The sequence below is a fragment of the Suillus bovinus genome (genome assembly GCF_016758785.1).
Source record: "Suillus bovinus strain UH-Sbo-P2 chromosome Unknown EDB93scaffold_132, whole genome shotgun sequence".
Classification (NCBI taxonomy): domain Eukaryota; kingdom Fungi; phylum Basidiomycota; class Agaricomycetes; order Boletales; family Suillaceae; genus Suillus; species Suillus bovinus.
In genome coordinates, this window is record NW_024542188.1 from 19,041 (window position 1) to 34,581 (window position 15,541).

Genomic DNA, 15,541 nt, shown 5'->3' on the forward strand with positions numbered 1-15,541 from the left:
TTGTATCAAGAGCACTTCAAAAAAGGGGAGAAAGGACGTACGAAATTGATCATATGCCAATATGCATGAATACTATGCGCTGGTCTAATGGAATTTCCTTGTCACAAGCCAACGACTGCATCGCTCGGTGCAGCGCTCGGGCAGCCCGCTTCGATTTCATTGCGCCATCCCCGCACATGTTCTTGTAGAATGCCTCGACTAAGCGCTGCACAGTATTATCGTTAACCTTCCATAATGTCCCAATGACACTTTTGACCCCAGCAAATTGCAGGCCAGCCGCTAGGTGTATCACCTCGTCAGGCGTTTTAGAGTCACCGACCGCGGTTTCACAGGCAGAAAGGAATGCAAATTGATGCTGAGAGAGATCCATTTGGGTGATATCAAGGAGGGAAAGAGGCTGGTCGCGCATGAGAAAGGCAGAATTGAAAGGTTCGTCATAATTTTGTGTTCCATGACACGCGAAATGGAGCCAGCTATTATCTCGCAATGCGTGTAGTGCTCTCGATTTTGTTGCATCAACGCTCATTACCTTGGTGAAGGAAACAGTTTGAGGCAAGAGACTCCGCACCAATTCTAGCTCAGGCTCCACACAATCCAAAGTGAACGAAGCACCAGCGGGGAAATCCTGGCCAATGGCAGCGAAGGGCACCAACTGTGAGCTGTCATGACTTCTGCGAGCCCTGATCAGCGCGGTAAGCGATGGCGTGTATGAAGAGGTGTATTGCTGCGAAAGGGACTCTCCATTTGCCCTGTACTCGCCAGCAGCGTGCAACGGCAAGAAATTGAAGAGGGATGTCGGGCACCACCATATTCGAGAACCTCGTCGTGCAAATCCGTTCAGATTCTCGACCACCGGGCGGATGACCATGTCCCACAACTTCCTCAAACATTTTATCAGCGCTGGTTGACTCCCTTTGGGGCCGGCCTCTTTATTAATTGCCTCTCGGAGTGCGAGCACCAATCTGGAGACTTTGTCAAAATCGGTAGGGAGTTGAATGCTAGTCGGAGGTTGCTTGTGCGGGATAACAATGGCATCGCAAGACGATTTGCTTGCGACGAGCACGACGATGGGCCCGTCACAAGCTGCATCTTGAAGATCGGAGAACAAGGGGGAAAGTAGGAAGCGAGAGAAGCCCTCGATCTTCCGGATCTCTTCTACAGTTCCATTCCAGCCATCCACAAGACGTCTGTACCGGGTGTCTTCTGCTTCTACATCGACTCTTGGGGTTCCTTCTGGATGGCTTGCAGGAGGTTTATCAAGAAGGGAGCTGAGATCTCTGAATCTCTTCTCCAGGACTACTGCATGATCTCCGCGAGTCTGGAGGCTCTCAAGAGGCGTGCGGAGTCGTGTCATCTGGGTCCATATGACAGTTCTGCCTTGTTCTAACAGCTCAACAGCGCGAACCACATCACCACTACGAAGAGCACACGATGCAGCATCCACGGAAAGTGATGGGAATTCCTTTATGGCATCATGACGAGACGATACCGAGGCCGTTACAGACATGTAAGCGTCCAGAAGTTGCATGCAAGCCTCATAAGCCTCCAGTTGGGTACTGTGTGAATGTCGACTAGCAAGGCGCACCCAGCGTAAACTTGCTCGCAGGCGGGAAAGCAAACCTCCAGGGATGATGTTTACTGCTGCCTTGAGATGATTCATGGCAGCATTTAGACTGTCGGTATCTTCGTCCGAGCCAGTGCCATCAAGTCCTGATCGATTCTCATGGAACAACAGATAGACCGTAGCTAGCGAAGCATGAACTTCTAATTGACGAGGATCATGTTGCATCAACAGAGTCAATGCGCAGCAGAGATTCTCTTGCGACTCATTGAGGTCTTCTCTATTGCGTCGGTGATGAAAGCGGGTTGAGAGTTGATCCGCAAGATTACGTAGGGACGCAGACCGATTTGTGTGACCGACAGGGCACAAAGCCAGTGCTTCCCTGAGAAGTGCAACGGCCTCATCCAAGTCTTTATCGTCGCCTTGCTGCTCAAAGCGGGTGGAAAGCCGAGCTGAAAGATTATTCAATGATGCCGACCGATTTGCGTGACCGACGGGGCGCAAAGCTAGCGCTTCCCTGTGAAGCGCAATAGCGTTATCTAGGTCTTCATCGTCTCCTTGGTGCTCAAAGCGGGTGGAGAGTCGGTTCGCAAGGCTATTTAATGCAATAGGCCTATCTGTGTGACCAACAGGACACAGAGCAAGCGCTTCTTCGTGAAGCGTAATAGCCTCATCTAAGTCTTTGCTGTTGTCTCGGTGGTCAAAGCGAGTGGAGAGTCCATTTGCAAGGTTATTTAATGACGCAGGACAATCTGTGTGACTGACAGGGTGCAAAGCTAGCGCTTCTCTGTGAAGTACAATAGCCTCATCCAAGTCTTCGTCATTGCCTCGGTGGTCAAAGCGGGAGGAAAGTTGAGTCGCAAGGTTATTTAATGTCCCGGCCCGATGTGTGTGGCCGACAGGACGCAAAGCCAGGGCTTGCATGTGAAGTGCAATAGCGTCATCTAAGTCTTCATCGTTGCCTTTGTGATGAAAGCGGGTGGACAGTGAAACTGCAAGATTATTCAATGATGAGGACCGATGTGTGTGACCGACAGGGTGCAAAGCCAGCACCTCCTTGAGAAGTGCAATGGCCTCATCCAAGTCTTGGTCATTGCCTCGGTGGTGAAAGCAGTCAGAGAGTCCATTCGCAAGGTAAGCCAATGATGAGGGTTGATTTGTGTGACCAATAGGGCTTAAAGTTAGCGCCTCCCTGTGAAGTGCGATAGCGTTGTCCAAGTCTTCGACATGGCCTCGGTGACGAAAACGGACGGAGAGTCCATTTGCAAGGGTATTTAATATCACAGGCCGTCCTGTGTGACCGACAGGACGCAAAGCCAGCGCTTCCTTGTAAAGCGTAATAGCATCATCCAAGTCTTCGCCGTTACCACGGTGCTCAAAGCGGGTAGAGAGTTGACTTGCAAGGTCATTTAATGACCCGGACCGATGAATGTGACCGACTGGGCACAAAGCCAGCGCTTCCTTGTGAAGCGCGATAGCTGCATCTAAGTCTTCGACATTGCCATGGTGGTCAAAGCGGGTGGAGAGTCCATTCGCAAGGTGGTTTAAGGGCACGGACCGGCCTATGTGACCGACCGGGCACAAAGCCAGCGCTTCTTTGTAAAGTGTGATAGCCTCGTCCAAGTCTTTGTCGTTGCCCCGGTGCTTAAAGCGGGAGGAGAGTTGAGTCGCAAGATTGTGTAATGGCATGTACCGATCCGCATGACCAACCGGGCGCAAAGTAAGCGCTTCACTCTGAAGTGCAATAGCCTCATCCAAATCTTCGACATGGCCTCGGTGATGAAAGCGGGAGAAGAGGCGAGTTGCAAGGTTATTTAATGTCCCGGATCGATGTGTGTGATCGACCGGGCACAAAACCAGCGCTTCCCTGAGAAGTGCAATGGCCTCATCCAAGTCTTTGTCGTTGCCTTGGTTATCAAAGCGGGAGGAGAGTGAAACTGCAAGATTATTCAACGATGAGGACCGATGTGCATGACCGACAGGGCTCAAAGCCAGTGCTTCACTCAGAAAGGTGATAGCCTGATCCAAGTCTTCTGCATCGCCTCGATGCTGGAACCGAGTACGCAGCATTGTACCCAGATTGCAAAGCAATTGTCCCCGGCAATTATGCATGGTGTTATAGTATCCCAGTGCATTGTAGTGAAGAGATATCACTTCATCTAAGGCATGAGGATTATCTATGCGCAAACATCGATTGGCTCGATCAGCAAGTTGATTAGGCGATAATGGATGCATGGATGCAGCAGACCGTTCCTGCACAGGATTGTTTGCAGCAGTGCTTCGAGCCGAATGCTGAGTGAATGTTTTGAACGCAATGAAAGCTGCTCTGTAAATGTGGCTGTCGGCATGGCAGACAAATAGGATTTCGCTCAGTAACTCTGCAGCCGCATGAGCATCCGTCTCAAATCTCCGTTTTGTAAAGCAAGACAGCAGAGCAATTGCAAGATGGAGCTGGGTGATGTGACGGTCTGGATGACCAGTGGGACGTAAATAAAGAGTATCTTGTAATAGATTGATAGGTATGTCGAGGTCGAGGTATGTTCCGTTAGCTTGGCAATGAACAAGCTTCGCGGTGGCCAGATTGAACAGTGCCGCAGGGCGGTAAGGATGGTCCAAGGGGCAGAGATCCGAAGCACGTTCAAAGTGTTTTATGGATTGGTCAAGATCACTACTGTTCTGCGTCCTGCGATATTGCGCGAGAAGACTGTGTCCGGCGTCCGTCTCTAGTACTAACACATCAATGTCATCGGATGTAACCTATGCATTACAAGCTCTCAGCATCAGAGTGCCAGATCGCATTATTACTCACGGTACTAACGGGGCAAAGAACTACGGCATCGTTTTCATCAGAAAATCGCTGCTCCAGTGTCATTAACAGTGAAGTACACGGGGATACGACTTCCCCCTGCTTGGGCTGGAAGATTATGGCTGTGATACTCGTCAATATCTGGCAGGTATTATTCGCAATGGAACAATACCGACGATGCGATTTTTCGCTGCGATCCAGTAGTTCCCTGATGGATATCTCGAATGTGCGAAGGACCTCTCCATGACCGAGCATGGGACCAAACTCAACTGACGCATGTACGCTGACCCAAACTGTACAAGATGGCTCGCACGGCCTAGGGCCTTTCTCAATACCTGCAGGAAAAGATGAGATTAAGGACAACTTACAAAAGTATGGGCTCATTCCATTCAACGGCAGCCTGATTTACGTGTATTGGTTTGTTGCTCGTTTGGTATTCAACACCGTCAGTCTTTATTACCACATGGAAGCCAGCGGGGATCCGTCGGAGACCATGAGTGAGATCAGTCGCGCGAATAGCTTGGAAATGATCAATACATGTTGAATGAAAATTGATATCACATACCAATAATGGCGACTTGTTTGACTTCAGTGTTGCACATCTCTCCTAGATCCTGGAGGTGTTCTGGGTGGCTTGGCTCCTCACTGAGTCACAAGGCGTACATCGTGAGGGATTTGAACAACAAGTGCTATATTTACTTACTTTCTGACATCCTTTCTTTTCCTGAAAACGCGAGATTAAGTCCATACATGTATTATACAACACAGTGACTTACGATTGTGAACTCTTCGATTTGTTGTCGTTGTCGTTGTCGTTGTCGTTGTCGTTGTCGTTGTCGTTGTCGTTGTCGTTGTCGTTGTCGTTATCGCTATCATTAGTATTTGACAGCTTACGCTCACGTTTTGTGTCTTTCAAGGACTCAACACTGGGAGCAGAATTCTCTACTGGAGGAGTTGGAGAAGCTTTACGCGGCAATGACGCTGAAGAAAAGTCTGGTTCTGAAGAGTTTGAAGACTCCAAGGTGACACCGCGTCGACCATGAGCCATAATGAGGGTTGAGGGATGGATCCAACTAACACTTGAGAGTGCTGGACGTCACGAAAACACTACAGTACCTGTAAAGTTCTAAAGTATTATAAAGGAAGGAACCACACTGGCATGCAGTGCCGATGAGTCAACAGAATAGGAACGACTCACAGAACACCGTGGTTACAATGGGCGTCAGATTTCTACAGTAGAGGCACGCTGATATTGATTAGGACTCTGCCTCAGTGAGTGATACGACTCTGGCCAGCCTGGATGACAAATATTGATATACTATCCTAGTGTACGTAATAGAGAAACCTGCCCTAGATTGTCTCCACGAACTTTTCGTGTCAAGTATGTTCTTCAAGTTGAACAAGCAACATCTTTATTGACCTATATGACCCCATTCCCTCAAGGCCTCACCAGTGCTTGCATTCCCCGCGTTTATCAAGACCCTCGCGGCCGACATCACACATTTGCTAAAAATACGATGATGTCCGGAAGTTGCAGATAACGGTGATCTTTAAACTCACCTTGCCAAGCATTCGAGTCTTCGACGTTGAGCTCGCCTTTGGATACGTCGCACTCATCACGATGGTAATAAGTAAGCAAAGTCAGTCCTAGTACATCAGTCTTTTTGTCCGTACGCCTTTCTCGAGTTCCGAGGTCTATTACCACGTTCCTCCCCGCCATCTGTAATGCTCGTCGACAATACCAAGGAGCACGGCGACACAGCTAGAGATGTCTTCAGATGCTGTTTTTCGCAGCAGTCCTTAGACATAGCAGCGAGCGAATGCATACAAGTTAGTATGTAACGATGATATAGAAGGTTGATTTGGGAGACATTGAGGGGAGAGGTCTGATGATTGGATGATATCTCAACGGTAACACCAAAGCGCCTGTAACAACGACTCAATATCTGCATAATTTTCAAGGGTACAACCACGTCTTTGAAGAATTAGGTTTCGTTTCGTGCTCTCACGGTTCAGCAGCAAGATTTGATTTGCACTCAGTCTGCTTTTCGGCGCATCGTTCAGTCGTATAACAGTAAATTCAGAGTCGGTCCCAGGTATAAAATCAACAAGGAATCAAAGAACTAGACGATACACTCGATATTGCAGGAACTAAATCATCATTACGTGGGGCTAGCAAGATTGATATCAGCAATTGCGAAGACGGATGGTAAAGACTAAGAACTCACACATCTCGGCAACTTGACCAGCGCGTTCCATGTGCCATACGGCTTAAATCAATCTCAGGAGATCCTCTGGGTATCACCAATGAGGTCCCAGGAGTATAAAATGCATGTCGGGAAGCAGGAGGTACCCAGAAAAGGAGCTGATGATCGGGTCCCATAATCCATCCATCAGTCTGCAGTAAGAAAGGGGATGAATTAGAATCATGATGAGAGGTGGATTCGAGCAAGTCCGCGGGGTTGGACAGGGCGTGTTCCAGGCTAGACGAGAAGCAAATGAGGTGATTGTTACAAGTGTTGGTCGGCATGATGCAACTTTCTTGGGTGGGAGGTGGAGTGCTTTGATGCAGCGGAGATGTGGAGGAGTCTAGCTCTCTGGACTTGGCGAATGGCTGAGCTTTCACTACACTCCATATTCGCACAGTCATATCCTCTGAACCAGATGCGATGTGAGTACCATCCGGTGAGAAAGACACCGACAAAACTCCTCTAGTGTGCCCCTGCAAGAGCTCACCCAATGGCTGTCCCATTGCTGCATCCCATAGTCGCACAGTGTTATCCGCCGAACCAGACGCGATGCGAGTACCATCCGGTGAAAACGAGACTGACCAAAGTCCTTTAGTGTGCCCCCGCAAGGGCTCACCCAATGGCTGTCCCGTTGCTACATCCCATAGGCGTACAGTGTGATCCTCCGAACCAGACACGATGCGAGTACCATCCGGAGAGAATGAGACTGACGAAACTCCTTCAGTGTGCCCCTTCAAGGGCTCACCCAGTGGCTTTCCTGTCGGTACATCCCACAGCCGTACAGTGTAATCCCAAGAACTGGACGCGATGCGAGTACCATCCGGTGAGAATGAAACTGACGAAACTCCTCCAATATGCCCCTGCAAGGGCTCACCCAATGGCTGTCCTGTCGCTACATCCCACAGTCGTAAAGTGTGATCCTCCGAACCAGATGCAATGCGAGTACCATCCGGTGAGAAAGATACAGAAGAAACTCCTCTAGTGTGCCCCTGCAAGGGCTCACCAAACGGCTGTCCCGTTGCTACATCCCACAGGCGTACAGTGTGATCCTCCGAACCAGACGCGATGCGAGTACCATCCGGCGAGAACGAGACTGACCAAACTCCTCCAGTATGCCCCTGTAAGGGCTCACCTAATGGCTGTCCCGTTGCCGCATCCCATAGCCGCACGGTGTTATCCCAAGAACTGGATGCGATGCGAGTACCATCCGGTGAAAATGAGACTGACCAAACTCCTCCAGCGTGCCCCTTCAAGGGCTCACCCAATGGCTGTCCCGTCGCTACATCCCACAGTCGCACAGTGTTATCCCAAGAACTGGACGCGATGCGAGTATCATCTGGTGAGAACGAGACTGACAAAACTCCTTTAGTGTGCCCCTCCAAGGGCCCACCCAACGCCTGTCCCGTCGCTACATCCCACAGCCGCACGGTGTGATCCTCCGAACCAGATGCGATGCGAGTACCATCCGGCGAGAATGAGACTGACGAAACTGCTTTAGTATGCCCCTGCAAGGGCTCACCCAATGGCTGTCCTGTCACTGAATCCCACAGCCGTACAGTGTGATCCTCCGAACCAGACGCGATGCGAGTACCATCCGGCGAGAACGAGACTGACCAAACTGCTTCAGTGTGCCCCTGCAAGGGCTCACCCAATGGCTGTCCCACCGCTACATCCCACAGCCGGAGAGTGTTATCCCAAGAACCAGATACGATGCGAGTACCATCCGGTGAAAACGATACTGACCAAACTCCTTTAGTGTGCCCCTGCAAGGGCTCACCCAATGGCTGTCCCGTCGCTACATCCCACAGTCGCACATTTGTATCCCAAGAACTGGACGCAATGCGAGTACCATCTGGTGAGAACGAGACTGATGAAACTCCTTTAGTGTGCCCCTCCAAGGGCCCACCCAACGCCTGTCCCGTCGCTACATCCCACAGTCGCACAGTGTTATCTGAAGAACCAGACGCGATGCGAGTACCATCCGGTGAGAATGAGACTGATGAAACTCCTTCAGTGTGCCCCTTCAAGGGCTCACCCAATGGCTGTCCCGTCACTGCATCCCACAGCCGCACGGTGTTATCCGAAGAACCAAACGCGATGCGAGCACCATCTGGTGAGAACGAGATTGAGTTGACCATGCCAATGTGCCCATTAATTATGCTCTGAACAACTGTCCAGTTCAAATCATAACCAGATGCGAGACGAAGGTTATTCGGAAACCTTGCCGTGAATTTGGTAGCCATGGTGGAGTTGACGGGCGAGAATGGGAGCGCTGATAGATACAGATGCGGCGTGCTGTGCAAAATCATGCCACCAAACACTTGAATGAATCTTTGTACATCCATCGTGGCGGACCGCAAATCTTCATATCCAGAGTGGCCCTGTATTTATTGATAAGCTGTTCGTCCTACACTGTCTTGCAAACATGCGCTCACCTTCAGCCACTTGGCAACGAGTGGAAGCACAGCAACTGCACCACTGAATGCATTGAGAAGTCCGAGTGCTTCAATCCAGAACATCAGTCGTTCGTCATCGAAGAATGACTTGATCTCCTTTGCGAGCCCATCGTCGAAGCCCGTTGTTCGAACATGTGTAGCCCAAAATCGACAGGAATAGGAGAGATGTGGGGGGATGGATGTTTTGACTCGTTGAGGCAGCGCCATGTCTTGGGAATTAGGGAGGTACGACGACTTCAAATCACAGATATTGAAGCAAAGGCCATGTTCCATCACTCGTAGTGATGCCAATGCAAGGTCACGTTGGACGTCGGACACCTCGACGAAAAAGTCTCCGCTAGATGACTTGTCTGTTAAGAAGTCGTGGAAAGATGCATGAATAGGTCGGACGGGAGTGCATAAGTCGGTGGTGCCGCTGAGGAGGGACCCCATACGTTTAATGATGTCGATGTTGTCATGCTTGCTTCGGTCTGGAAAGTAGTTCCGCATGATATTGAGGGAATTGAATGGGAGCGGTTCAGCTGTGCCAAGTATCTGTCCCATCACGGAACGAAACCCTGCTAATGCTTCCTCATACTCGTCGTCATCATATTGATCCCTTTTCATGATTTCTTTCAAAATGACCAAATACATATCGCGCAACAGGTTTTTCTGTTTTCCAGCACTGCAATTCACAAGAGCATTGAAGCGAGGCATTTGGCGTACACCCGGAGGAGCGTTTTTGATGTATTCGCATGCGAGACGCGCCCACTCGAAAAGTCCTTCAGCCTTCGTAGCGAGGGTTTTTAACTCTCTGTCGTGAAAATCTGATAACCCCTTCAGCTCCTCAGATACAAACGTGTGGATGTCGCGCTCCACGACTTCCGATGGGATATCGTCCATGGACAACCGTAAAATATGATGAGCACCTTCAAACTCCTGTTCTATATCGTGAAGCGGACGAGAAGTGACGAGAATCCGAAAGTTGGAAGGGAGTTCGGTAATTTGGGGGAGTCCTTTGTCCTGAAGTCTACCTGCAAGGATGCGGAGGAGGTTACGCCGCGTCTCCACTCCACCACTCTCATCCAGTGCTTCAATGACAATCAAGACAGGCCCTACACTTGACGCAGATAGCTTCTTTAGCGGTTCCATGAGAAGTTTGCGCCACTGTTGGATAATGTCCGTCGTATTCTTGAGCGAGTTTGCATTCTTGACTGCATCTGCCAACGCTCGTTTCATCCCTGGATCACGATCAGCAAGGTCACGCGCGATGGTGGAGAAAATCTTTTCGTGGCGATGGTCTGCTTCTCTACGCCGATCGAAACAAAAACATGAACCAAGGCCTCCCGTTTCGTTGAACCAGTTGGCAATCGTGTGCGCGATGGCTGATTTACCCTTGCCTGCAGGGCCGGAGAGCCACATTACACGCGGAACAGAATCTCCACTGCTGTTGATCCACTTGGTAATTTGGGAGAGAATGTCCATACGAGTGCCTGGTAGACATTGCTTCTCAGTATCTAGTCCCGCACCCCCTGCATAAATCATGCCGCGGAGATCGAGTGCCTCGTCTTAAAGGGTATGAGTACACAAAATAAGAGGCACTTATGAATCCTTACCAGCAAATTGAACAAAGATTGCTACGTCCCGATCAGCTTGATCCCGAAATTGTTGCATAAGGCCATCCAAGGCATCGTTGTACCGTGTGATGATATCATCCGTTTCCGCGATGATGTTTTTACCGACTCTCTTCCCTATGATCACAGTAAGGATAAGATTAATATGCGAATGCAATAGCCTGACGACTCACAGAAGCTCTTCGTCTCTGAGTATTCTCTGATGAAACGGGCGCACTCGAGAGTCTGCTGAGCAATCTTTCTGACGACATCGCGCATCGATTCAACCTTAAAAAGATTATCGTCTTGTATAATGAAGCCATAAACTTGATCTAATTTCTGGAAAAGGCGATGTACTGATTCGTCGCGCTGCGCTTGGGCAAGAATAATCTGCAAGGAACCATAACTTCTGAGCGGGAGGTAGACCACCGAGCAACATAGAACGTACTTTGGCTGCGGCAGAAAGTATGCCCAACGACATCTTTGCGTACGGATGCACCTATAACGTGGTTAGTTCGCTACCAACCAAGGAGAGCAACCCATACATTTGCAATCTTCTCAATGACAGTATCGAAAATTTTCAGGGGCTGAAGGTACGTGGTGTTGAAATCATCTGCAGTAGTGAGACCTGCTGGAGCATTGTCGGCGGCAGATGTCACAGACTGCGCAGGTCCACCGAGTGTTCTCATGTGTTCTAAAGCCTCGTGGGCACCCTGAAGTTCATCATCAGTTGATTTGGGACAAGGGGTTTCCCCTGCACCAGGAGGGGAGGCGAGAACCTTGACATGACCAACAAAAGTTAGAGACAAAAACCAGATAACATGATGCAAGTACCTTCGAAGCAGGTACTCCGGACGACCCTCGGTTGTCGTTCTGGACCGCGGGAATGCGGTTGCGGGAACGCTTGAAACGTTTCTGCACAATGTCAGACATATTCGAATCGGCAAACCCATCTGTCTACTTACAGTGAATTTCTTAGTGAATTTCTTGGTGATGTCTTCTGAAAATTCCTGAATAGCCTGCTGGACTCGACCACGGGGTTGGCTCTGGACGAAGAAAGCGTCAGATACAGCGATAAATTTTACGAGCGCTCATCCACAGTGAGTAAGCCCTTGAGTCGGACTACATACCGAGCTTTCACGAACGGTTGCTTCGCAGACTTCTGGAGGAGGATCAAGTCTATGGTCTTCACTCATCGTGAGTGGGAGTGGTCAATTACTGTGAACGCAATGGGGGTGCAAGTAGCAGGTGGGAGAAAAGAGAGAAGTCACTTCTTGAAGCGCTAATAACAATTAGCACTGCGGTCCATAGAAGGGAATCATTTGATGGTATAGCTATCGGTATCATCATCATCATGGTCCCTGTACACTCGCGTGAAAGAAATTGCATGACCTCCGTTCTTGCCCAACGATCTAATAGTGCTGGCCTCATAGCATCAATTCCTAGTAGTAGGTGAGTCGCTACTTTTCAATCAATTAGGTTCCTCCAAGCAACGGTGGAAAGTACCGTTACGCGCATCTTGAACTTGAAATGTGACATCAATCAGTCACGGTTCAAGCAGTCACGGTCAGTACACTTCACACGACTGGCAGATTCACCACACTACTCACGGCAGATGTTGAATATTCAGCTTGACCTCCTTCTTAACTGTCATCAAAACGTATCTGTTTTCAGAGTCCAGACATTAGCGTTCTACATGTCCGCAAGCACGTGTTACAAATGTCATTCGTACATGTCTGCCACACCTGCGTCCATGGACTCCGTGCCCGGCCAGCGGCAGTACACACTGCACTCGGTGTCTTCTACACTAACACTACAAGGCCATCATGCACCAAGCTCAGTCCATCAGATTGTGACGGGAAACATGGCATACTACGCTCTGTGTCTCCACACTGACGTTACAAGGTGACCATGCGCTAAACTCAGTCCCAGAACATGGTCACTCTCAGACATCGAGCTGCTTGCGGCAACTAATGGTACAGACATCTTGATCGTTGACCGGGACGGTCCAGATGACCCTTAAAATACTAAAAAGTGTGTTGCGTGTACAGACCAGAATGATTATCGGGCTTAGTCCTTTCAGAGTTGGAGTTATAGACGCAAATAGGCTGCGACGCTGATCATATCAGCATCTAGTTTTATCAGTTCAATGTCTTCCTGTATGGTCGCGCCCGCTATCGACCAAGTGTCTTCTGCCTTCGGAATTAACAACGATGTTGTACTTGCCCTCATAATATCCATCTTTCTCGAGTGCTCACTCGATTGACCACCAGCTGCTATGGTTCCTGAATCTCTGCTACCAATAGGGTGCTTGATCGTAGGCTGGACCTCTAAAGCTCATAAGCGTTGGTCCAGATATTGTTTGTTTTATTTTCCTAGCATTGTTTCTCTACTGACGGTCGTAAGAGGGTATGGCACTTGTAGGAGCAGCCGTTTCCAGTGTACCCAGACCTACATCCTTAAATGCTTTCAGCTTCATACCGCTCCCGGTACGCATAATTTGGTTCCCGTATTACTCATTTCAAATCTTTCACATTCAGCGATTGCCGCTGTCGCCTTTTTGAGGTCACTGGCAGGCTTTGGATTTCACTCGTGTGTTCCAACAGCGTATGACGCGCTTGGGTTCGGGAAGCGCGATACTATTTTGGCAGTCGCGGCAATCGTCTTAGGTTGTCATGCGTACGTCTTCCTCCTTTGTCCTTTCATTGTCACCCTCATTGGTAGTGGTACCTGCAGGCGCTAGGTATTTTGGTATTACGGGGGGCGGGTACGGAACAGCAGTCGACATCTGCGTTGATAGCCCTAGAACGAATCGAGGAGCGACCGAAATGGAATATGGCACATGACAGGTCATAAATTATGAATCCTGCGGGCAGCGATTGCACACACGTTTATAACTGTTTGTAAGCTAAACGACAGACTTGTAGGAGATCAGAACGAACCATAATAGTATTTACAATTGTACCTCCATATGATTATGTGCCACAAGCACGTACAATAACTCCAAAATATAGAAGCTGTCCTGAACCGTTCAACTCTAGCCAACGAATTCACCACCAACGAATCTCTGTCCATAGTAGGGGTCCAAATATTGCAATTGCAGTCCATAACTACACAATATCAGCCAAGATCACTGACAATCAAGTAGTGACACGTACGACTCTACAGCTCAACCAAAATAGTCGAGGGTAATCTAGTATTGAAGGGATTTGCATGATGTGCATGTCCGGATTTTTTTCGTCAGTGTGCACTCCTCCACCATTCCCAGTCTCATTGGTAGTGCCATTCACATGCAGCTCGTTATTCGCGCGGGGCACATAGATACGTCGAGGATATGCAAAAAGCGCCCATATAGAATACAATGCCACATAGAAGAAGTGGTATGCAAGGAGCGAGGTTGAAGGTGCAATTCTGGGTCGGTGGTCAACATAGAAAACATGGCAATCGTGACTGGGAAATTACTCACCCACTCAACAATGATACTGGACCACGGACGGATTCTCCTCCCCTTTCGAAATACTTAAAACATCCGTCTTGGAAAACAGCCAAACACTCGCCATCAGCCCCAAATACGTCATAAAGGGCGACGCTCATAATATTGATAGTCGCGGCCAGTCCTTTGCGTTCCCACCACCATTTGTCAAGAACTTTCTTCATCTGGCTCCAGTCCAGTAGGTCGTTTACTTTATCAAGGTGCCGGGAAAGTATGTATACGTCGGACAGTGCAACGGTCATACCACCACCTGTTAGCGGATGGCGCATGTTCCAGGCGTCCCCGAGAAGGACGACACCATGTTTGTGCGTCTGAGGGGCAGGCGGTAGGAATGAATTAGGCATGCGACGAACACGATCAGCAGAAAGAGCAGCACGGATGGGCTCATGTAGTTGATTAGGGAGGGAAGGCAAGACCTCAGTGATGATATGTTTCTGTGGGGGGACCTGAGCGCATGCAAACTATGAACGGCAAAAAACAAACCTTCAAGTCAGATGGCACTGGACTTTTTACATCTATGAGTATGCGGGTATCGTGTTCCGATATTTGGTATAGCAACGCGGGTCCGTGGCCACGTATGAGTGCAACAGTTCCGTGCTGCGACATCGGCAACCGCGCATCCTTGAGTATCGTACCACAGAAATACGACTTAGTACTGGAAGGGCGTGCAGATGGTCCTTGGACGATACTACGAAAGTTAGAGAAGCACCCATCTGCAATAATTGTTAAGTCTGCGCGGAAAGCCTCTTTCTCCTTGCCGTTAGAACGCGTAGCCTTTACACCAACGACCCTTCCTTCCTTTTCCACCAGTTCGTTCACAGTTGCTTCAATGACATCCACGCCTTTTGCGCGCATTGCGTGTTGCCTCAGTCCCTGCACGAATAGTCCGTGGTGGAAACTCCGTCCTTGCCGTCCATCAGGGTATGGAATATGGACAATACGACCATCTTGAACGACCGCGTATCCGTGTACTGGTATCGCATCTATACCTTCTAATGCACCATGTAGACCAAGCTTGTCGAGGAAGGCGACACCGGCAGGTTGGAGCAGCTCGCCGACTATGCGGTCAGGTTCAGCAAGGCTACGCTCGAGGAGTGCAATGCGACGTCGCGGAGCTGAAGACTGCGACAGTGCATATGCAAGAGCAGAACCAGCGATGCCAGCGCCGACGATAAGTACGTCGTACTGTGAGGACATCGACGCGGATACTTAGTAGAGACTAGTTCGCAAAATAAGTGTTAAACTGTTAAAAGCTTCCGCCGCATCTGAATCATGCACGTGATTTGACGCAAGTTCGACTCGTATGATCTTCAAATATTAGTAAGGCCTTGGCCGCCTCGCTCAATGGCGAATCAACATTCACTCTACAGTGTCCTACACACTG

General features: G+C 49.4%; 5 protein-coding genes across 5 annotated transcripts; 1 reads left to right on the plus strand and 4 right to left on the minus strand.

Annotated features, from left to right (window-relative positions):
- Positions 1-49: 49 nt before the first annotated feature.
- Positions 50-5,415, minus strand: EDB93DRAFT_1256664 (CHAT domain-containing protein; the record flags this gene model as incomplete). The annotated part of the gene is made up of 7 exons (XM_041453980.1): positions 50-4,318; positions 4,371-4,489; positions 4,544-4,683; positions 4,736-4,886; positions 4,933-5,012; positions 5,071-5,091; positions 5,144-5,415. 7 exons carry the CDS (start codon positions 5,413-5,415, stop codon positions 50-52), a joined length of 5,052 nt encoding a protein of 1,683 aa, XP_041301337.1.
- A 1,013-nt stretch (positions 5,416-6,428) lies between these two features.
- Positions 6,429-7,174, minus strand: EDB93DRAFT_1234924 (uncharacterized protein). The gene is made up of 2 exons (XM_041451343.1): positions 6,596-7,174; positions 6,429-6,539 (listed from the first exon to the last, which is right to left on the minus strand). Exons 1-2 carry the CDS (start codon positions 7,117-7,119, stop codon positions 6,530-6,532), a joined length of 534 nt encoding a protein of 177 aa, XP_041301338.1. The 5' UTR covers positions 7,120-7,174; the 3' UTR covers positions 6,429-6,529.
- A 3,634-nt stretch (positions 7,175-10,808) lies between these two features.
- Positions 10,809-12,650, minus strand: EDB93DRAFT_1108997 (uncharacterized protein; the record flags this gene model as incomplete). The annotated part of the gene is made up of 9 exons (XM_041447912.1): positions 10,809-11,054; positions 11,113-11,163; positions 11,210-11,443; positions 11,499-11,579; positions 11,630-11,710; positions 11,795-11,843; positions 12,275-12,311; positions 12,410-12,477; positions 12,562-12,650. The coding sequence occupies 9 exons, from the start codon at positions 12,648-12,650 to the stop codon at positions 10,809-10,811; spliced, it is 936 nt and encodes a 311-aa protein (XP_041301339.1).
- Positions 12,651-13,200: 550 nt separating this feature from the next.
- Positions 13,201-13,461, plus strand: EDB93DRAFT_1041451 (uncharacterized protein; the record flags this gene model as incomplete). Its single annotated transcript, XM_041444563.1, has 2 exons — positions 13,201-13,371; positions 13,408-13,461. Coding segments are annotated over 2 exons (225 nt in total), but the record flags the coding sequence as incomplete, so codon positions are not given.
- A 253-nt stretch (positions 13,462-13,714) lies between these two features.
- EDB93DRAFT_1256666 (squalene epoxidase-domain-containing protein) lies at positions 13,715-15,354 on the minus strand (the record flags this gene model as incomplete). The annotated part of the gene is made up of 4 exons (XM_041453981.1): positions 13,715-13,774; positions 13,823-14,075; positions 14,131-14,591; positions 14,641-15,354. 4 exons carry the CDS (start codon positions 15,352-15,354, stop codon positions 13,715-13,717), a joined length of 1,488 nt encoding a protein of 495 aa, XP_041301341.1.
- Positions 15,355-15,541: the final 187 nt, after the last annotated feature.

Excerpts from the sequence above, each read along its gene's own strand:
- EDB93DRAFT_1234924 (XM_041451343.1), bottom strand. The coding sequence starts at position 7,119 with ATGGGACAGCCATTGGGTGAGCTCTTGCAGGGGCACACTAGAGGAGTT.